At 49.8% G+C, this 22,404-nt stretch overlaps 1 protein-coding gene across 6 annotated transcripts in view; it reads left to right on the top strand.

Annotated features, from left to right (window-relative positions):
- The window catches only part of TSC1 (TSC complex subunit 1), a 50,567-nt gene that overhangs the window by 12,140 nt on the left and 16,023 nt on the right, over positions 1-22,404 (top strand). For all 6 annotated transcript variants that reach the window (XM_032595686.1, XM_030294079.1, XM_030294076.1 and 3 more), the window contains 10 exons: positions 4,921-5,106; positions 6,941-7,044; positions 8,031-8,183; positions 10,846-10,990; positions 12,523-12,677; positions 13,053-13,126; positions 19,351-19,526; positions 20,230-20,345; positions 20,662-20,773; positions 21,252-21,370. In XM_032595686.1, the coding sequence (XP_032451577.1) occupies positions 5,001-5,106; positions 6,941-7,044; positions 8,031-8,183; positions 10,846-10,990; positions 12,523-12,677; positions 13,053-13,126; positions 19,351-19,526; positions 20,230-20,345; positions 20,662-20,773; positions 21,252-21,370 (1,260 nt within the window). In that variant the 5' untranslated portion in view covers positions 4,921-5,000. The remainder of the gene's footprint in view (positions 1-4,920; positions 5,107-6,940; positions 7,045-8,030; positions 8,184-10,845; positions 10,991-12,522; positions 12,678-13,052; positions 13,127-19,350; positions 19,527-20,229; positions 20,346-20,661; positions 20,774-21,251; positions 21,371-22,404) is intronic.

Genomic DNA, 22,404 nt, shown 5'->3' with positions numbered 1-22,404 from the left:
AGTGCAGAGCCCCTTTCGGATCTTTTGTCCCTTTCTCTCTGCCCCTCCCCTGCCTGTGCTCTCTCAAAAGTAAGTAAACATTTTTAAAAAACCTTCAGGGGGGCCTGGGTGGCTCAGTCGGTTGAGCGTCCGGCTTCGGCTCAGGTCATGATCTCGCAGTCTGTGAGTTCGAGCCCCACGTCGGGCTCTGTGCTGATAGCTCAGAGCCTGGAGGCTTCTTCAGATTCTGTGTCCCCTCCCTTCAGATTCTGGCTCCACTCCCAGACCAACGACTGTCTCTGTCTCTCTGCCCCTCCCCTGCTCGTGCTCTGTCTCTCTCTGTCTCAGAAATAAATAAACATTAAAAAAAAATCTTCAAAAAAAAAGCCATGTTCATCAGCTAAAGCTTTTATTTTTATAATAAATATACGTTTGTAATGAAACTGTAAAACACTGAGCTTGGGTGTTAACAGCTAGAGTGTTTTACCTTTATTTAAGAGTGAATATTCAGATTTCTAACAGTAATTCTAAGTGCACGCCTTGTCCACATTATAGACATCGTGTAGATTAGATATAATGGTTACGACATGAACACGTAGCTATTGATCACACACAGTCAGGGATGCCAGAAATGCTGCTGAAGTAGGCAGTTCAAGTTTCAGAGGTTCCAAAGACCAAGGCCAAAGCCAGATATTGGCCAAATATAGAGACTAAAGTTAAACTTGGGTGACTCCCTATCTTCCATGCGAGTTGAGATCATACTAAGTATCCTGTGTGATCGAATCTGATGACCGGTTGTAAAGTTTAAGCTTGGTCGATTCAAGGGCGGTCACTAACAACCCCCCTGTTGCTTTCGGTTGGGTGCTCAGGGGAGACCTCTCTGAGATGGTGACATTTTGAGTAGAGACCTCAGTGACAGTCAGCCATGCAAGGATCTGGGGGAGGAGCATCCCAGGGATAGGGGCAGCGCAGGAGCACCAGTTTTCCTGGGTTTTGGGAGACGGGGACCAGAGCAGAGAAATGACGAGGCAGAGTGGATCAAGAGGAGGCAGGCGGCGGCTGAGGGCTCACAACCGGCCAGAGCACAGGGAGCCGTCCGGCCACTCGTGGCTTCGGCTCTTCTTGTCTCCACGGGAAGCCATTGCGTGGACCTCAACAGGTGATGGATTCTGATTTCCCCATTTCAGAGTCTTCTGTGGTTGTTTGGTGGCAACTGCATCGGAAGGGGAGCAGGAATATAGGCGGGAGGAGTAGCACGGAGGGTGATGGGGCTTGGACGGGAGCCACGAAGGGACAGCAAAATCGTGGGTTTGCTGACAGATCCGAGGGGAGGACAAGAGCCAGTGGAGGAGTCGAGGATGTCACCTTGATGTTGGCTTCAGACCGATGGCCGTGCATATTCCTGAGGTCCAGAAGACTGACAGAGTGACAGGTTTTGGCATGGGGGGTGGCTGTTGAAAGTCATTGCTCCCTAATGCGAGTAGCATTGTCTGCGGCACTGTGCTGTGGCACGCGGCCAGTGATGATCACACTGACTAAGTGGAATACCGCTTTGGCACGTAGGTTACAGAAATGTATTAACCTAGGTCTTGACTTTCAGCTTCTCGTGACTCCTGTTTTTTGTACTTGGTTATTTCCAGAATGGAAGAGAGACTTTCACAGCTGTAAGTTGATGCTTCCGGTGCCTGTGGTGTTAACCTTCGGGTGACTTTTCCAGTCCATCTTCCCCAGACTGCAAAGTGTGTCTAACACATGTGGGCCTCACCCGCCCCTACTGCCTACAGGCTGAGCTGGCCCCTTCCCCACTCTGTGCACACACTGAACCCCGTCCACTTCCTTCTCCCGCATTTAATTCTCCATTGCATGTGCTGAGTCTGTCTTTCCTACTCAGCACCCTGCACTTAGCCCCTCGAGAAATATTTGAATGAGTTTTAAAAGAGATACGCTAATCACGGGACTGATTTCAAAAGCTCATGATTAAACAAACCCTTGGGAGGGCTTTTTTGAACGTCAGAATCCTTGAACTTGGGACACTTAAATGAAGAACCTCCCATGAAACCCAAGACTTACATTTTTTTCTGGGGAATTAAAAAAATATGGTTGAAAGATAGAATCTTAGAACCAAAGAGAAAAGCTTATTGCCAAAAATATACTAATGTGTTTTACAATGAAACCTTATTTGTGCTTTCTGTAAAGTATCTGGAAAGAACAGGCTCCAGAGACAAGACTTTGACCCCTAACATGACATTTACAAACTGAAAAGCAAGCGAGGTAGCCCAGGCTGGCCAGCCCTGGGTATGGCCAAGTTGACTGGATGAGCGCCATCTTTGTTTGGAGTTGAACTCCTGGCACTCTGTGTTCTGGGCTGCCTGGATTTGGGGGACCAGCTCTGACGTTACTGTCTTCTGAATATACAAAATACAAACTCAGAGCCTCACTATACTGAGACTAGGTAAGTAGCAGTGTTATTGGAACAGAACCAAACTTGGGGACAAAAATGCTTTTAAATCTGAGGGATCATTTGTGGTTTACCTGGAGTAGGAGTGAATGTGAGGGCTAGCCAGATAAATGTGCTGTTAAAAAGTCACCTTGAAAATGATGGCCCCAAGATTTTTACTAGTTTTCTTTTTGAAATATGTGGCCACTACTCAGGGAGTGTTTATTTGTGCCAAGTGTGTGCGTACGTTCTCTCATTCAATTCTCTCAGTGGACAATAAACCCTGACAGGTTGATATTTTCCTCACTTTTAAATTTAATTTAATCTCACTCACAAGGTGAAACTTGTTTCTGTTTTCAGCCTTGAACTCTATTACAAGAAAATCTGACTAGTTGTAAGCCCTTTGAAATGGACTTCTTTGTGATTTACCTATACGATTTATATTTATAGCTGTGAGCCAGCAACTTCCTGCATCAGGATTAGCTCTCGAAAATGCATGTAGACGTTTTTAAAATGTTTGTTGATTTATTTTGAGAGAGAGGGAGAGTGCGCATGTGCAAGCAGGGGAGGGGCAGAGAGAGAAGGAGAGACAGGATGGCGAACAGGCTCCGTGCTGTCCACGCAGAGCCCGACGCGGGGGTTGAGCCCATGAACCATTTGATCATGACTTGAGCCGAAATCCAGAGTCAGACGTTTCACCGACTGAGCCACCTAGGTGCCCCTGCATGTAGACATTTTAAGTGATTTTTGGGGCTCATGAACTTCTGATTTGCCAAGAGGCAAATCAGTGACTACTGCCAGGTTGTAATTAAATGAGAGCAGAGGTGGGGCACCTGGGTGGCTCAGTCGGTTAAGCGTCCGACTTCAGCTCAGGTCACAATCTCACGGTCCGTGAGTTCGAGCCCTGCGTCGGGCTCTGGGCTGATGATGGCCCAGAGCCTGGAGCCTGCTTCCGATTCTGTGTCTCCCTCTCTCTCTGACCCTCCCCCGTTCATGCTCTGCCTCTCTCTGTCTCAAAAATAAATAAACGTTAAAAAAAAAAAATTAAAAAAAAAATGAGAGCAGAGGTGATAGGAAGTACTCACCAGTTTCTGGGGTCACTGGTACTTTAAATTTGGCATCCTTACAGGAGGGGGACTTAACTCTTCAGTGGAATTTTTCTTTAGCGTAGTGTTTCCTGCCAGCGTGCTTATTAAAATGCAGGTTCCTAACCCCCAAATTCAGTTCTGGAACGGGCCCAGGAGACTGCATCTCTAATAGGCATCCCGGGTGGTTTCCGTCGACGGTGACGCCAGGGAGCGGCCACTCCAGCTCACTCCAGGACAGGCCCAGGAGGAGGCAACGTGGTGGCAGAGGACAGAGACAGTCGTTGGTCTGGGAGTGGAGCCATCTGAGTTCTGCTTTACCATGTGACCTTGGCAAAGTTACCTGTTCTTCTTGAGTATCCATATTGTCATTTGTAAGAGAGGGTATCTGCTGACCTCGCAGAATTGTTGTGAGGGTCAAAACCATAAGTTAGCTTCGTGTCACATTTAAGGGCTTAGGGCTTTACCGTCAAGCAGATCTGGCTTTAAATTTCAGTTCTCTTTTGGTTTTGCTTCTTGCCAGCTTAGCAGCCCCAAGCAAATGTCTTGATCGCTGTTTCTCTCCCTGTAAAATGGGGACGGAGGAACCAATTGCGTGATACCAATATAAGGACTGTATTCAGTGATGTTTGTAAAAGGTGTGCACTTCCTGTCTCCTAAATGATAACTGGTTTTGTTTTTAAAAATACACCTTTAGAGACCCAAGCGGAGAGAAGAGAACGATTGTAAATGTGGGTAGTGACGCCTGGAGAATGAGCTGCTTTTTTGTATGGAAGGGTGAGGCGGCATCTCCAGCACCAGGAGGCACTGAGTCTTCGGAGGGTGCACGGTCTCCCCGCTTGCCCCCCGCCCGGGGCCTTTTCCCTGTGACCGGTGGCATTCGAGTGTGATAGACCCCTAGGGCGAGGAGTTTGTACGAAAAATTGAGGAGCGGTCCCTGGTTGAAATGAGGTGTTGAACCTATGGTCCTGTGACCTAAGAAGCTATACTAACTTCTAGACATTGAAGGGAGTGTCGAGAGGGAAATGGTATGTTTTCAGTGCTTTTTCCGAAAATCGTTCACCTACTCTTTTCATCAATGATTTGAAACATAGGCATCGTCTTAGCCGAAACCCAAGGTAGAATCAGAAGTAGGAATGAAAATAAAAAACTTAGCTTCGGTCGTGGTATTCAGTTGCTGCGATGGTTCTGACAGGTACCAGTGTTTCCCGTCTCTCTCTGGTTGTTGCGTTCCACGCGACTCTGTTTATGAATGGGTCAGAGAGAATTAATCTCACACCCTAGCTGCTTTTATCAGCAGTGTTCTGGGCGAACTTTCACTGCATTGGACACGCGTGCCGGTCTGTCTTGTGGTCATTTTTGGGGGGGGGGGGGGAGGTGGGGCCGTTTTGTCACGCTGTTATTCTTCCTTCCTCGCAGTCTGGTAGTGGCACCCATGAAGAGCCTGCAGAGTCTGTAGTGCACGTTCCGGACCCGGCACAGCACGCCCGCGTAAGACCATGGCCCAGCAAGCCAACATCGGGGAGCTCGTCTCCATGCTGGACTCCCCCGTGCTGAGCGTGCGTGACGACGTAACAGCCGTCTTTAAAGAGAACCTCAATTCTGGTAAGTGGCTTTGTGTCCCTTTCGGCCCCTCTGCCCTCGGGGCGACTACACTCTGCTGACTCGGGGTTTCACCTTCTAAGGAGAGTCTTTAAACCACTGAGAAAGAGCACATATTGGTGGATTCACTCTCTGTGTGCTTTAAGCTTTCTACTACGGTGATATTCAGATACACACATAAACCTGTCAAGAATCACATACTGACCCCACGAGCTTCAGCGTCTTGTTTCACCTCACCTCCCTTACTCCACCCACCCGAGTGTTTTCAGAGGCCAGATAGAACATTTCGTCTGGAAATCACGTATGTAATTTCTAGCATAAAAGTGCATAACCTGGGACGCCCGGGTGGCTCCGGTGTTTAAGCGTCCGACTCTTGGTTTTGGCCCAGGTCATGATCTCACGGTTTTGTGGGTTTGGGCCCCGAGTTGGGCTCTGCGTTGGCAGCACAAAGCCTGCTTGGGATTCTGTTTCCCTCTCTCTCTGCTCCTCTCCTGCTTGCGCTGTCTCCGTCTCTCTCAAAATAAATAAACAAACTTCAAAAAAAAAAACACAACATACCCTGTCTTTAATCAGAGAAATATGAATGTAAATAGTACCTTTCTTTGCTTACTAGGTTGATAGAAATCAAATGCTGATTATAGAAATGGGCACTGTTGGCAGGAGAATAAACTAGTGTTCAGCCTTTTTGGGGTCCCCATCACCAATTGAAAAGCACGTACCATGTGTCCCACTTAACAAGAGTCTGAATTTCAGGGGCGCCTGGATGGCTCAGTCGGTTAAGTGCTGGACTTCGGCTCGGGTCACGATCTCACAGCTCGTGGGTTCGAGCCCCGCATCCGACTCTGTGCTGACAGCTCGGAGCCCGGAGCCTGCTTCAGATTCTGTGTCTCCCTCTCTCTCTCTGCCCCTCCCCTGCTCAGGCTCTGTCCCTCTGTCTCTCAAAAACAAATAAGCATTGAAAAAACCAAACGAGTCCGTATTTCCTTATAGCCTTGGAGAAATTGGAAAACCCAAGTACCCTTCAGTAGATGATTGGTTAAATTTCTCACGCAGAGCCAGGCAGTGGAGCGCCAGGAGGTCAGTGAGGAAAATGAAGTAGGTCAGAGGTGCCATCATGGGAGGGTGCCCACACGTCGTTAAGTGGGAGAAACACACACATACGCGGACCGTGTGACTATGGACGTGAACGCACGCATGTGCACGGTGTGATTAGCATAGTAGGAGAAGGTTTGTGAGGGGGTGTGTGCCAAACTCTCGGAAGAGTGGGTTGGGAGGCTGGTCGTGGAGGGCACTTTCCTTTTACGTACTGGCATGTAACCTGAATTGTTAACAATGGACGTGGATTGATTACAGTTTTATTGTATCTTACTATTCTTTTTTAAAGGTTTACTTATTTATTTTGAGAGAGAGAGGGAGAGAGAATGAGTGGGAGAGGGGCAGAGAGAGAGGGAGAGAGAACCCCGAGCAGGCTCCGTGCCGTCGGCACAGAGCCCGACAAGCCTCCGTCTCATGAACTGTGAGATCAGGACCTGAGCCGAAACCAAGAGTCTGACGCTTAACCTGCTACGCCACCCAGGCGCCCCTACGAATTTATAATTATCAAAAGCAATAAAAAGAGAAGCTAGCATTTCAGTGCTTTTATGGATATTTAGGCAGGTAAATTTGATATTATCCCGTTAAACCCAAATTAACTCAAGGGGGCAAAAATAGAATGCCCTGTGTAACTTTGGGTAGCACATGAGGAAACGTTTTCTGGATTTTGTGCCAGGCGCCACGTGAGGTAAGTTTAGAACGCTAAAGGAAATAACTGTTTCCACCCGCCCTTTCCTTTGTCCAGACCGTGGTCCGATGCTCGTAAACACCTTGGTGGATTATTACCTGGAAACCAGTTCTCAGCCGGTATTGCACATCCTGACTACCCTGCAAGAGCCGCACGATAAGGTAACCGCTGGGGCGTCGTGGGGGAGCGCCGAATCCCTTCTCTGCCAGCACGACGGCTTCTGCGCACACCCGCTGTGCCTTCTGAGAGCTTGCCGCCTCGACTTCTCCAGAACACAGATGATCCCATTCCCGCACTGTAACTACACAGGAAAATGATTTGCAGAATTTACGTTTCCCGAGACGTTGACAAAAGAAAGCATATTTCATAGGTTTCCTAAGATGTTGCTGTTCAAGAAAGCCTGTCGTCCCCGTGCTGTAATTGTCCACTGACAGTTTGACCCATGAGGTACCCATGATCCCGTCATGCTGGCAGTAGGGTTTGAGACTCAATCACCGTGGGGAAATCTGTAGTACAGGTGGCTGACGGGGCTGATTGACGAGTCCTGTTTGCCGAGCACCAGGTGCCTGGAGGGCTCCTCCGTGTTTTATTTTTGTGGGTGGCGGATGATGGCGGACCTTGGTAAGTGCTGAGATCCTCAATGCTAGTGGCTTCACTAGGATTCGGAGGCCTTGCCCCCGTGTGCCCTTTCCAGTGTGTCTTGTTTTGTTTTGTTGTTTTTCTGGGCTGAGTTTTAACTTCTCGACCACCTGATTTGCATTTGGGGCCAAACCACGCGGACGGGGCTCCAGCGGCAGTAAGGGGCTACCGCGGGATCCCTCCCAGCTTCAGTGACCCTCCGCAGGCTTGGGGCCAGTGGGTACTGGAAGAAGTGGCTGATTTGCACTTGACGAGAGGGTCCAGGAAGGAGCCTGCTCCCCTTTTTCCTAGACTTGCCAACTGACTGCCTTGTCTCAGGCCAAACACAACCGTATTTCGTTTGCCAGTGTGGTTTTTAAAAATCTTTTGTTTGATCGAGGTCTTGAGGGGCTGGAGTAAACCATCGCTGCCTTGGTTCGCGTGACCTCCATATGGTCACGTGAGGATCTCCTCCCCCTGCCTCCCAGCCTGGCTGAGACGCGCGTCCCCTCTTCTTTTACATCTTCAGCACCTCCTGGACAAAATGAACGACTGTGTGGGCAGAGCCGCCTCGCGGTTGCCCGCCCTGTCGTTGCTGGGCCACGTCATCAGGCTGCAGCCGCCCTGGAAGCACAAGCTGTCTCAAGCACCTCTCTTGCCTTCTTTGCTCAAATGTCTCAAGGTACGATGCGTGCAAGGGTTGGGACGGAACGGCTTTCTGAATGTCATTTCTGCGAGTCTCGGTAACTGTAAAGCAAGCGAGCTAGACTTTGAGAGTTTAGGAACTTTTAGTGGCTGGCTTTCCTGGAACATAAGGTAATCCACAGTTGGTACTCAGTAAGTCCTCCGAGCGTCCCGGTGACGGTCCCGTATCTTCTGTCCAAGCAAATGTGGCAACACTTCAGCTCGGTTCGAGATGACATTATCCCAGCCCTCTTTTTTTTTTTTATTTTTATTTTTTAACGTTTATTTATTTCTGAGACAGAGAGAGACAGAGCATGAACGGGGGAGGGCCAGAGAGAGAGGGAGACACAGAATCCGAAGCAGCTCCAGGCTCCGAGCTGTCAGCACAGAGCCCGACGCGGGGCTGGAACTCACGGACCGCGAGGTCGTGACCTGAGCCGAGGTCGGACGCCCAACCGACTGAGCCCCCCGGGCGCCCCAATCCCAGCCCTCTTTGATTCCATCGTTGTCTGGTCTTCCCTCAGTTAAGCATCTGGATTCTCTTTGGGGGAGCCCTTGTTTCTAAACTCTCGTTTAGCGAGTAGAAAAATGGCCAAGCGCTCTTTTTAACCATTTGGGAGTGTGTTTTAGTTGTAGCTGTAATTACAGTTTTGTTGATAGAAGGCCTACTGAATCGCATTCTCCTTTTTGCACTAAATTTAGTGCAATTTGTCCACACAGTGAGTCACAACCTGAATAGAACTCTAGGTTTTAGTTTTGACAGTGGCTTGCTGAAATACTCAAGGCTATTTGCTGAATCTGTTCTAATTCCTGGACTTGTTTCCTATCTATAAAATAAGAAAATGTGGTGAATGTTAACTGCCTGTACCTCACAGAGACGTGAAAATATCCAGCAGTATTTGTTTCTGGGTGGCAGTACCTCTGGGTCATCTGATACGACAGATCGATTCTCGTCTCTGCCAACAAGGGTAACTTTCATTACCCCTAGAGGTGGATCCCAAGGAGTCACATTGGTAGGGTATCGTAAAAACAGGCATTGAACGTTAAGAAAAAAATAGGAACGATTTTAAAAACTTAATTTTTTTAAGTGAATGACTTTGGTGAGACTATAACTCCATTTTGAAGCACACAGCTTAGTTCAGATTGTAAAATACTTACGTTTTCCAAATGGGTGAACTTTAAAATTACTCCTGGACTGTTAGCCAGGCCCCGCTAGACTATTTTCCTCGACAAAATTAGGGTTAGTCCTTTTTACTGGAACTGGTTACATAGTCTTGATTCAACTACCAGTATTTTCGTTCTTCGTGTTAGATAGATACCCGCCGTGACGAAAGGCTTGGTGCTTAATGTGACAACTAAATCTATTTGAGACTTTATTTCCAGACTCGTAGATTTCCTTTTTTAACGGGAATAATGAATGCCTTAGCCTGCATGGCAGTCTTTTGATCAATATCTCGTTTCTTAAATCTGAATTCTAGTTACTTGGCAAACATCCATGATTTAGTGAGGGGTCAGGTGAGCAGCGGTAGCTATTCTGAGTTGACTCAATCTGTTGGGTGTTGTGTCGAGTGTCTTCAATTGGCCTGAAGTTATAGGACTTGCTGTTTAACTAAAGACGTGGTCAGAGGTCACCGTGTCTTCTTTTATCTGTTGGTCTGTGAGTGCTGCTGTGGAGTTGAGCGATTAAGTAGACTTGGTAGCATAACGCTAATTTTTTCTTAAATTATATTTCTGTTGTAATCCTTTAAACCATAGTGAAATACGTGGGGCACCTGGGTGGCTCAGTCGGTTGAGCGTCCGGCTTCGGCTCGGGTCACGATCTCACGGTTCATGGGTTCGAGCCCCGCGTCGGGCTCTGTGCTGACAGCTCGGAGCCTGGAGCTGCTTCGGATTCTGTGTCTCCCTCTCTCTCTGCTCCTTCCCCGCTCGTGCTCTGTCTCTCTCTGCCTCTCTCAAAAATAAATAAACGTTAAAAAAATTTTTTTAAAAAGTGAACTACTCGACAATATGTAGCGTTTTTGAAATTGATTTTAAAAAGTAAATATAGGGGCGCCTGGGTGGCGCAGTCGGTTAAGCGTCCGACTTCAGCTCAGGTCACGATCTCGCGGTCCGTGAGTTCGAGCCCCGCATCGGGCTCTGGGCTGATGGCCCAGAGCCTGGAGCCTGTTTCCGATTCTGTGTCTCCCTCTCTCTCTGCCCCTCCCCCGTTCATGCTCTGTCTCGCTCTGTCCCAAAAATAAATAAAAAACGTTGAAAAAAAAATTAAAAAAAATAAATAAATAAAAAGTAAATATTTTTGGATTTGGTTAAATGAACAAAACCAGTAGCGTTCCTTTGTTCTGTTAAAAAGCAGCCTGTCATGCTTCTGTCCAAGTGCTGTAAGTACAGCATCCTCAGGCTGGAGGACTTGGGCGTCCTCAGGTCAGGTTGAAGTTCCTCTCCCAGATGGGTTTATCTAGGGGCATCAGACTCAGTACAGTCAAGTGTGATTCAGTATCGTTCCCCCCAAACCTGGAGGATAAGGAAACGAGTCTGTGGTGGGGGGGGCTCTAGTTTGTGATCCCCTTAGAATTTAGAGCAGCTTCTTTGTGTGTTGATAGTGCTGATCCGAATGCCGGGCCTGACAGGTGTTTCTTCCTGCTCGACCTTTCCTTCTGCAGGTGGACACCGATGTCATTGTCCTCACAACAGGTGTCTTAGTGTTGATAACCATGCTACCAATGATTCCACAGTCGGGGAAACAGCACCTTCATGATTTCTTTGATATTTTTGGCCGTCTTTCGTCGTGGTGCCTGAAGAAACCAGGTAAAGGTGTCCTTACGTGCCTGTCGTTCCCTACCAGGTAGATGCTTTTCTTACCAATTTAACAGGTCATGAGCTGTAAGGGAAGGACAGGTAGAATTTTCTAGCTGGCACGGGTGGTCGTCAGTAACCAGTTGAGGAAATACGTTGGGTGCGTCCACTGTCAGCACGAATAAGAATCAGGACTGTGGGCCACCTTCCTTATTTTGCCGGCTTAGGAGGATCAGTTGTCAGAGAAACTGGCAGGATGTAAAACTTCCTGGTTGTCGGTAAACTTCAATCTCATCAAAACACCCTCAATCCATGTCGTGGCAGTACAGGACTAAGCTTGTGGAACCTTTTTGTCTTCCTCTGCTGGTCTCTTGTCACAAAACGCAAACCTCTGGTTCTGGGAACCTGTCTCCTGTATGCGGAGGAGGAGGAGGGAAAACGCGGTGTGTCCCGAGTGGGGCGCTCGTTGTGAGCGTGGTGGGATTTTTTTCCCATATTGGCAGGTAGTCCAGCTCTATCAAATGATTCCGAAGCTGTGGGCCTGTGATGCTTGGGATCTTTTGGCGAGCCCGGCACCAGCTACTCCTGTTGCAAACGTGAAGCATTAAGCCACGTGACACCAGAGGCTGTAGCTTCCTGTAGGGAATTGAGTAACAAGTACAGGACCCGCGTGATGCTGGCTTCTTCAGTAGGCTCTTCTTGGGAGGAAAGGGGTGGTCTGTCCGCTGTTAGGGAGGAGCTTTACGGACGCTGTGGACCTTGGGTTTTCTGCGGGGTCTGCGTGAGACTCGATGAACTAAGTGCTGACTTTCCCCCGCTCTCGGCTCCTTAGGCTGGTTTCTGGATAATAGGTTTTTCGCTCTGTAGTTACAGATCTGCGTAGCTAAGACTACACACCGGTTGCAAAAGGATCTGTCAATTCGTTCGGCCAGTATTTGAGCTCCTGTCACGTACCAGGCGCTGAGGGCCGAGGGCCCAGGGCTGAGCGAGACAGTGCCGTTCTCAAGAAACGCTGCTGAACAGGGCAGTGGAGAAGTATCATTACAAATTCTAGGTGGGGGGGGGGGGGGGGGCTTCTGGCCGGCTCAGTCGGTAGAGTGTGTGAGCCTCTCGATCTCGGGGTTGTGGGTCTGAGCCCCGTGTGTGGCCTAGAGTTCGCTTAAGGTTTAAAAAGAGGTTTTAAAAAAAAACACAGCAAATTTTAGGGAGAGTGATTATCATGAGAAAGGTCAGTGTTGTGAGAATGTCGGGTGGAGACTGGAGAGGACCGGAGGGGTTGGATCGGTAGGAGCCTTTATGGGTCACGCTCGGTAGATTGGAGTGTATCCAAAGGCCAGAGGGAGCCACCGATGGATTTTAGACGGGGGTGTCGGAGGTGCTCGGATTTGCATCTCAGCCCAACACGCTCGCTTGCTATCTTTGGAGCGAGGTGGCGGTAAGTGACCACAGGTCGTGCCGGCAGCCACGTGCTCACGCCTGCTTTGCACTTTGCACACGTCGCCTCGTGTCCGGCTGAGTCTCCTGTCTGCGGTCTCCCGTTTTAGGCCACGTGACAGAAATCTATCTTGTCCATCTCCACGCCAGCGTCTACGCTCTTTTTCATCGCCTCTATGGAATGTACCCTTGCAACTTTGTCTCCTTTCTACGCTCTCACTACAGTATGAAGGAGAACTTGGACACTTTTGAAGAGGTGGTCAGGGTAAGTGAAGACCGCCCATTTGATACTCCGCGTCCCGTGCACGCGGCCCGCGGCTGGGGCTTCTGTGTTCAGAGGTAGACAGATTTTGAGCAGAAGCTCAGCTTCCCCCGCCCAGCCCCAGCCCCAGCCCCAGCCCCAGGCAACCGCTGACGTGCGTTCTGCCTTTGTAGACCGGCCTGTCCCAACGAACGAACGTTTCCCAGAAACGGAAGCACCCCGTACGTGGTGTTCTGGGAGTGGTGTGACGTGTCGGGTCCACCCAGGCTGTGGCGGGCGTCGGGGCCTCGTTCCTTTCTATTGTCAAGTAATATTCCGTTGTGTGGAGATAGCGCAGAGATTGAGCTTTTTGTAATTTGTCACCCCAAACTCTTCTAGCCGATGATGGAGCATGTGCGAATTCACCCGGAATTAGTGACTGGATCCAAGGACCACGAACTGGACCCTCGAAGGTATAGAAATGAAGCCGGCGACTCCGAATTTTGCAGCATCTCCCTGACAGGTTAATCATGTGATCTAGGCGATGTCCTAGATGGAGGTATTATTTGGAAATAGAGGCCCTTCTACTTAGGGAATCACAGTGTTTTGAAGGACTGGTACAGCTAAAACTTTGTATGAGTCTAAAACACATTCCTCGCAGGCAGAGAATAACTCTTTCCGCAGAGTGGAGGCAGGTGCGGTGCGGACAGCTGTCCTACAGAACCCCGGGAAGGCTCCCAGCTCGGTGGTGCCCGTGACCGTGTGAGGCAGGCCATGCGGTGTGTGGTTGAAAACAAGCGGATTGTGGCAAGTGTGGATGTTGAGTTGTTAGACTCCGCCTGCGTGGAAGCAGGCCACTGCCATCCTCCGTGGGACCCTGAGAAGTTTCTGGGTGTGCTCCCTGGAGAAATCGCACCTGGAGGCTTCCTCTTTGAGGGTACCTGGCGTGGGGGAAGGCAGGGCTGAGTCCAGACTGAGAAGGGAAGGGAGTGACGTTCTCTGCGTGGATCTGTGAGAAGCTCAGGTCCTCCCCCAACTTTTCTCTGGCTCACAGCTCCCTCGGCCGAGGCTTGAACCCCTTTTGGGGAAACTGGTCCACAGATGCCGACATCTGGGGATCTCCCACTGCCCAGTCCTCTCACGGCGAACCTCACCCCGCAGGCCCTCTCTCTGCCACTCGGAGCCTCAGTCACCGTACAGCCACTTACTGTGTGTGAGAGATGCTGGCTGTGGAGAGGGAGACGGAGTGTGTGTGTAAAGTTTAACGTATCACGTGAATACCTGTGCGTGCAGCCACCGCCCGGCGTCACAGATGAACATTCCTAGCCGTCTTTCTCCCTGTTCCCTGTCCCACTCGAGGGAGCCCACTGTTCTTGCTTTTATGTGGATTGTTCTTTCTTTTCTTTAGAGTTTGACCACATGTATTGTTGGGCTTTGGAAGGCTGATGAGGAGGCCAGGTCAGGCTAAGGAAAGGGCAGTCTTGTCACCATTAGATGAAGGTGTGCAGGAGACGCGAGGAAGAGCCCAGTGTCTGAGCGTCCACCCGGCTTCCCTCATTGAGAGTTTAGCGGAGCCTCTGGAGGGGAAGCCGGTGGGCAAGGTCATTCCCGAACGAGTCCCGAGAACCCGGGCTCACCGGAGTCCGCGCATCTGGCAAGGCCCGTGGCGAGGCCGGCTCCTGGATGTGCTGCCGGAGCCTGGCAGCTGTGGCTCAGCTCACGGTGGCCCGCCTCCAGGAGCGGGTCAGAGCAGTGTCCTCCTGGGGGGCCGATCCAGGCAGAGAAGGGAGAGCGGGGCCTCGGTCAGTGCTGAATCAGGACCGACTGAGCACAGCGCATCCGGGCCGGGCTCGCCTGCACGCTGTGTCCCTCCGTTAAGCAGATAGAGCGGTGGCAGCGGGGACGTGGCCGTCTCTCGCGCCTCGTGCATGGCTTCGTTCTGCCCCTCCCTGCCCTCCCCTGCGTCTCGTGGCTTTTTTCCCCGGTTTGCTCTTGTTTTCATGGAGCTCACCCTCTCGTAGCCTTGAGAGAAAGGAAGCAGCTGCCCGGTGGGATGCACACCTCTAGTCCTCGTCATCCCGCACTCGGAGGGCGTCATTCCATCGCCACCTTGCCGCCAGTGTTGCCGTCGAAATCCAAAGCTGCTCTCACTCCTCGCCGGCTGTGTTGCTGTGTTCTTCTCTGCGGGAGCCTGGAGAGTTCTCCTTGCTCTCACGTTCTGGCACTTCCTGGTCAGAGTCTGTTCTCATTATTCAATCTGGAAACTCTTATCTTTAGGCTCTAGGAAACTCTCGTTCGTTATTTCGTGCTCGATCTCCTTCCCTCGTGTCTGGCTGGCACTGTTGGTATGTGGATCGGGGCCTCAGAGAGTGGTTCTTTGCTTTTCTTTGCTCCCCCGTTTTCTCGTGTCTTGCTCTTTGGCTCCTTCTAAAGGTTTCCTCGTTTTTAGCATTCAGTCCTGTCGCGGCTACATTCCCATTCCTAGCGCCGTGTTTTGAACGTCTGAGAGCTTTTTACGGTTCTCCGAATGCTCCTCTTTACGGTAGCTGTTTTGGGTTTCAGGGCTACAGCCTTTCACGTCTTGGAGAAAGCTGAATGTTGTTTGTTCCCTGTGTAATCCATTGACTCCTGTTCTTTTGAAGTCTTCGAGGCTTTCTGCAAAGATCTGACAGTCTGCCTGCGTCTGGGTAAGGAGCCAGAAAGATCTGTTCACAGGGTGGGGCTCACTGCCTCTGAGCTCCCGCATGTGTCAACCTGAGCATCGCTTGGAAATACTGACGTCAGTATCGAGTTTGCTGGCGGAGTTTTTGTGGAGGAGGGTCTTCTGCTCTCTAGCCTGGGGAGGGGCTGGCTGCCACTGGGGAGAAGAGGCTGGTCGTGGGAGGGGCTGGTGGTCTCGACATCCAGAGTGGACACGCTCACTTAGTTCCCTTGTTTGAGTGGTACTCACACCCTCAACTCTTTCCGGAGTAGCTCAGTCCCGAAACCGTGTCTTATCCTTTCCAGAGAATAGCCCAGATTTCTGCTGCCCGGGAGCGTTGAGTCGGCGAGGGGACCTCGGGACTCTAACTGCCCCTCAAATAGTTTTCACCCTATCGTCCTGATGCTAACTGGCCTGTCTACCTGTGCTCCTCTCCAGTTCCAGAAGGACTTGATGTGTAAAAATTCTTTACCTTTTGAAGGATTCTGCAGTATGAGTCAGGTTGAGTTTTAGCTTTGAGACAGCGGGAGCTTAGGGCTCTGCTTTCATGGATTTGCGGTGTCGGTTACCTCTGGGCCGTCTGCCTTCCAGTTTCAGGAACCTGTCGTGCTGCTCTCTCTTCTCCCATTCTTCTCCTTCTCGTAGGTTTATATTAAGAAGAAATGAATCCCTACTGTAGGCTTGGTGGGTTTGGGAGGTTGTACAGTCGGAGGAGTATGTTCAGTCTAGGATATGAACTTGGAAGTCTCCCAGGCCAGTTTAGAGAGCCTTGCTCCCTTCGCGTAGGCAGGGGTCATCTGGCTTTTGGAGAAAGCTCTAACCCAGAAGACAAGAGACCAACCTAAAGAGAAAAAGGGACTAGAAAGGAACCGTGATAATACAGAGATGTCGTAGCCACTGAGATGGGGCATTTGAGCACATGGAGAGGTCAGAGTGCCACGGAGGGGAACATTCAGAGACTGAGAAAGAGCGCTTGAAAATGAAAAATGAGAGCTACTACAGTAGATACCTTGACAAAAGTACTGGAAGATAGAGTTGAGAGTGTCTCAGAAAACAGAATCAAAGAATAGAGAGGAGGAGTATTCTGAGCAGAAAGATACTTAAAATAACCAGTCCGGTAAGTCTGACATCTCATAAAAAAGAGTTTTAAAAAGAGCGCCACCCAGGCGCCCCAAAAAAGAGTTTTAAAAAGAGAGGAGAAAACTTTTGTGGGGTAAGAAGTTGTAAAAGACATAGTAGAAGAAAATCTCCAGACGGACACGCGTTTCCAGATTGAAGGGGCTCACCCGGCACCCGGCCACAACCAGCGAGAAAGAATGCTCCCAAGTCTCAGTGTGGTGAATTCAGGACACCAGGGACAAAACTTTTAGAGAGAGGAAACACCAAAATGCATCATAAGGATAAAGTCGGAATGGTGTTAGCTTCTGAGACTAATTGAGACGAAACGGTTTTCCACTTAGAATTCTAGACCAGCCAAGCTGCCTGTCAAGCGTGATACTTTTAGCTATGCAAGGACTCCGGTTTACCTCCCACCTTCCCCTCCTCAGCTAACTACTGGAGCATGCGTCCCATCAAAAGGAGAGGAGAATCGGGGGAGACACAGGGTCCAGGAAACGAGGGGGCCTGACTTAGGGTCGTGGTCGAGGGAAGTCTTGGGATAACACTGCATTGCAGTGCTAAGAACAACCGGTCTCAACTGACGTGGGAGAGAGAGGGCTCCAGAAGGGAGCTATTTAGAGAGAGGGTAATAATTCTGGCAGATTATTTGCATATCGTTATGTAAAAATTACATTAGGCATTGTTTCAGAGCTGTTAGAGTAAATTTAGAAAGAATTATAATAGATACACAGAAGACTGAGGAAAAGAAACAGAAAAATCCAACCTCCGGGACAAACTAAATCGAACAGAAAGGGAAATCTCGTGTTACGCTCTTCGGCTAACGCGTAGTACTTACATACTCATAATGATTGTCGAAAACCGATTTTGAGAATAAACCAACACATGGTACACATCTATTGAGAGCATCGGGGAGGAGGGGAAAGGGTGTAGGGAAGTGGCCTACCTCATCACCTACTGTCATAGGAAGTTAATAGATGATATGTGATCTGTACATCAGGCAATTGAGAGCTCAGAGCATATTTAGAAACACGCAGGCAGGGTACCAGTTTGGCCGACAGAATTGGAAACAGCTGCCAAAACGCTTGGGGGGCGTGGCATGGGCGGGGCCTTTTAATCCTACGAAGGCTTTTGCAACTACCGTATCTGACTGAAGGTAAGATGCCGTGGAGCACTTCTGTTTCGTGTTCGCCTGCAAAAGAAAAAAAGATGCCACAAAAACTGACACCCAACCGATGAGATTTTACTTCCCGGTTTCAGAGAGATTAAAGTGTGGAGAGTCCCTTTAAGAATCGAAGAAAATACTGTGAGTGCACGTATTCGTGGCGACGTCAGACATCTGAACGCATTCCTACTGTGTTACGATTCTCACTTTCTTCTCTCAAATCGACGTTCCTACGTAAGCAGCCCGACCCTTGCTCTCACTCCGTCCCTTTGCCGGTCACGCTGAGAACACACCAGGCGGAGGCTGCTGCCCATGCACACAGACACCACGGACAGCGAGCACCCGCGTAGACCAGATGTGTGGCAGTGACCTCGAACGGCTCTCCTCTTAGGGATGCTGCCTACGGCCTGGACTCTTGTTCTGTATTTGAGATCCCATTTTCAGCATCTCAGATTGAAGAACATTCTAGAACAGTTGTGGAGGAGGAGTGGATGTTTTGTTGGGGTAAACCCACGGAGTGCCCTTAGTGCTGGGCTGCTTTTCTGTAAAGTTGGGAACGTGAAAATGAGAGTCTTGCCGGATTACTACTTACTTAGGAACCCGTATAGCGAAATTATGTGGTCTAAAAGGAAGTTTGTACTGGAGCAGGTGGATGCTACATTCATCGTTAGGGCTTTGTAGAACATTTGGCAAATGTTGAACAGATGGAAAGGGGAAAGACTATCACTCTTGACTTCAGTTCTTTTAGTTGGAATACTTAGTGTGGTCATATCCATCACTTGGTGGGCATATCTCTGAGTAGTTTTGAATCTCTTCTTCATTTAAGCTCATACCCTGACCATCTTATGTCACTGAATCTTTGGAAACGTGATTTTTCCAATCAGCTTTAGGAAGGTGTAGTTTACATACACTAAGATTCGTCAATTTTGTTAAGTTCTGACAAAAGTCCGGTCACGATAACGAATGTTCCGTCGCCCGCAAGGTTCCTTCGTGTCCTTTGTGGTCGGTGTCCTTCCTGACTCTTGGCAGCCATTGACCTGCGGAAAGCATGCTTTTTCATGATGGTGTGATCATTTTTCTTCTCTAGAATATGTCTCTGTGGTTTGACTTTGGGTTATTTCTTCTTTTCTTTCTGCCCCATAAGCTGTGCTGGGTATCGTCCATCCTGATGTGTGTCGATTTCCGTAAGCTAAAGCCTAGAGGTGTAGCTGTGGATCACATGACAGGAATCTTTGGATGATCTTAAACACGTTCTCGTGGGCGTTCTCTGGGTTTGAATCTTTCTGTGGAGTCTTTCCGGTCTAGCGACGGATTAGAACTCCCCAGCCTTCGATCAGTGACCTCGAATCGGCCTCTGCTCCCTGGCAGTTTCCAAGTCTCCCTGTTCTTCGATGCCCTCTGTTCAGAGGGAGATTTCCCCCTAGCGACCGCTCTGTGTAGTTTGTTCTCTTTTGAGGCTCTTTCTAGTCTTTTGTTGATGACGTTTTGGTTTCAGATTCGTTTCTGATGATCTGATGTCACCATTTTAAATAGGGAGGCCTTAGGTCTGATTCTTAGCGTGCCAGTACCGTTTACTCTTTGGGCTGGCATGCTTCAGCCTCGTCCTTGGCCGGTCCTAGCTCTGTGCCCGGCCCCGAGTTAGCATTCTTAAGCCTTTGGTTGTTTGAGAAAATGGATTGCACCTTGCATTTCTTAACTTGTGTTGCCTTCTCCAGGTGGAAGAGATTAGAAACGCACGATGTTGTGATAGAGTGTGCCAAAATCTCTCTGGACCCCACAGAAGCCTCGTATGAAGACGGCGACTCTGTGTCCCCCCAGGTGTCAGCACACTTTCCTCATCGTGCGGCCGATGTGGCCGCCAGCCCTTACGTCGACACGCAGAATAGCTGTGGTGAGAGTGACTTCGGTTCTTACTGCTCTACAGCTTTGTCTCTGGAGAACACCGTTGATTTTTGTCAACTTCATTGTCTCTTCCCGGAGTAAGGCTTCACTTCAGCTCCTAGGAATGGTTTCCCAAATATTTAAAATTAGAATTCGCCTCCAGTTTCTCCTGATTAATTCCTCTGTCCCATTTAATTTAGAGTCCCACATCCTCGATCTCCTGTATCTCCCACCCGACAGTTTGCCAGCAGACTTGGGAGTGGGTTTTTAACACGTTTCCGAAAAGGAAAAATACTCGGCTTCCAGGCAGGGAGTCTTTCTACATTCATTACAGGCAGTTGTAGTGAGGCCCTGTGGGCTGTAGCACTGACCCAGTTCCAGTGAGTCTGGACGACGTAGAATTGGTTTCTAGAAAAGGTGGGCTTATCCATAGGCAGTACCCATTACGGGTATCATCCCGGCTGTGCTTTCTCAAGGCTGTGCTTTCTCCCCGCTGAAGCTTCCTTGGACATCAGCCCTTACTGAACCTTATTTCCAAAGAGCATTTAAAGAGCCGTGCAGATGTTACTTCGTCCCTGGTGCCTTGGGAGTCCCCTTAGTTTTTTTTTAAATGTGAATATCATCTAATGGTTGAAAGTGCCGTAATTTTTTTCTTTTCCAGAATAATCTAAAGTCACACACTAACCTGCTGTGCTCTTGCCCTTTCATTGTAGGGAGTGCTACCTCGACCCCTTATTCCAGCTCTCGGCTGACATTGTTAAATACGCCCGGGCAGCCACCTCAGACTCTGAGTCCCCCATCAACACGGCTGTTGACTGAGCCGCCACAAGTATGGTGTTAAAGAGCGTGCCTGCTCGCTTCTCTCCTTGCCGGGGAAGTTGCCCATTTGGGTCGGGATTTAGCATATGGTTGGGAAAATCTGACACTGCTCATTTTAGGACTTGTTTTCAAGGTTGCGAGGTATTAGGGCAGTTAGTTACTGTTGCCACTTGGGTTTCTCTTGGAGTCTAGATTTACAGAATGCGTCTTGTCTCACAGTAGAGCCTTAACAAGATGCCTGTTTCCGTTTCGTCTTGGATAGAATAAGGCTTGGGGATGGCTTGGTGCTCATTTCTCATTGCTGACGTGCCTTATTAACTTCCCAGGCTACTCTCTGGAGCCCATCTATGGTTTGTGGTATGACCACTCCTCCAACTTCTCCTGGAAACGTCCCACCTGACCTGTCACACCCTTACAGTAAAGTCTTTGGTCCAACTGGTACGTGTGTCTGAGGCTGGACTCGGTTGCTTGGCCTGGGCCTGCTGGGTAGGGCAAGGAACTGTCTCTTAGGTCCGATAGTGAGTTTGGGCTGCTGACAGTTGTAAACCTGTTTTTGTTTTGTTGTTTGAGAGAGAGAGAGGGCGCAAGTGAGTGAGAGGCGGGGAGGGAGGAGAGTTGGGGTGCGGAGAGAAAAAACGAGGGCTCACCTGGTGTGGGGCTCAAACTCGAGAACCGTGAGACCATGACCCGAGCCGAAGTCAGACACTTAACCGATTGAGCCACCCAGGCGCCCCAGTAAACCTGTTTTTGACGCTTGATGCGAACCTTGGGGCTTTAAGAACATAGAAGGTGGACCAAAACCACAACTCTAGATCCCTAGAAAGTTAAGTCTGGCGGCTTTCTTTACAGTCCAGTTGGAAAAAATTCAGAGTTTTCTAATAGGCTTAGTGATGGTGTGTGTGTCGTCTGTGAACAGGTGGAAAAGGGACTCCTCTGGGAACCCCAGCAACTTCTCCTCCTCCAGCCCCACTCTGCCACCCGGACGACTACGTTCACCCATCCGTCCTGCAGGCCACGGCCACGCCCCCCAGGAAGGTACGCTCGCGCTTGCCTGCGGTCCCTCTGCCTGCGCACGGTGACCCACGGGCAGCCTCGCCCTGGGAAGGAAGCTTGTTACGTCAGGTGGAGTCTGGACCTGAAACGTGATGGGTTTGGATCAGAACAACTGGAAATACTGGCTAAAGGGCAGCTCTCGCGCTGTGATCTGCTGACCCCGGGACCCCAGAACCCTTTTCGGGGACCCAGTAGGTCGACTGCCTTCACAGTAATACTAACCTGCTCTGCCCTCCTGACCCGGTCGGCGTTTGCTCTCGCGTGCAGTATGGTGGGCGGGAACAGCCGGCCCCCGGCACACATCAGGGCGGGCACCAAACCGTCCGGGGGCATTGCCTCCTTCTTCCTTAACGTGTTTCTTCAGTTTAAGGGGGGGAAGATAAAAAAACCAAAACACCAGTACCTTAAGAGTCTCTATAGAAAGCAATAAAAGTGATTAATTTTGTGACATCGCGACCCTTGAGACCACGTACGTTTACGATTCTCTTTGATAAAACACAAGCTACTTCATGGGCACTGGTGCCGTTACTTGAGTTGGTGCTGGACCAGCTGCGTTTTTCATGGAGCGCCGGTTTTATTTGAAGGAACGGTTGACAGACAGACTGCGGTTACGTAGACCTGAGTAGGAGACAGGCCATTGCTAAGGTGACCAGCTGAGCCTGTCACTTCAAAATAGACGACGCACAGTCTTTGTTGCCAGTGATAAAATTCACCTCTCAGGTGAGGTCAGGATACGAAACGGCTGCTCTCTGCTACCATGATCTGGATGGTGTCCCCGAGACTTGTGATGAGACCGGAAAGTCCTGGGGATCTTGGGGAATAATTGAGTTTTCGATGTCGCGTGGTGAATATTTGCACGTTGGGGAGCTCCGCGCCACGTGGCGAGCCAGCGCCTTTCGAATGTTTCCGCGTGTGGCATTACCAGAGGCGGCGGACGTAAAGGTGCGTTCGGGGTACAGAGCAGGCCAGTGGATTCGAACACGGGACGAAGGGCAGGTGCCACGGCTTCAGAGTCC

This window comes from Lynx canadensis, chromosome D4, assembly GCF_007474595.2.
Source record: "Lynx canadensis isolate LIC74 chromosome D4, mLynCan4.pri.v2, whole genome shotgun sequence".
Lineage (NCBI taxonomy): Eukaryota > Metazoa > Chordata > Mammalia > Carnivora > Felidae > Lynx > Lynx canadensis.
The sequence above is the reverse complement of the archived record's forward strand: the minus strand, read 5'-3'. Positions and strand labels throughout refer to the sequence as shown.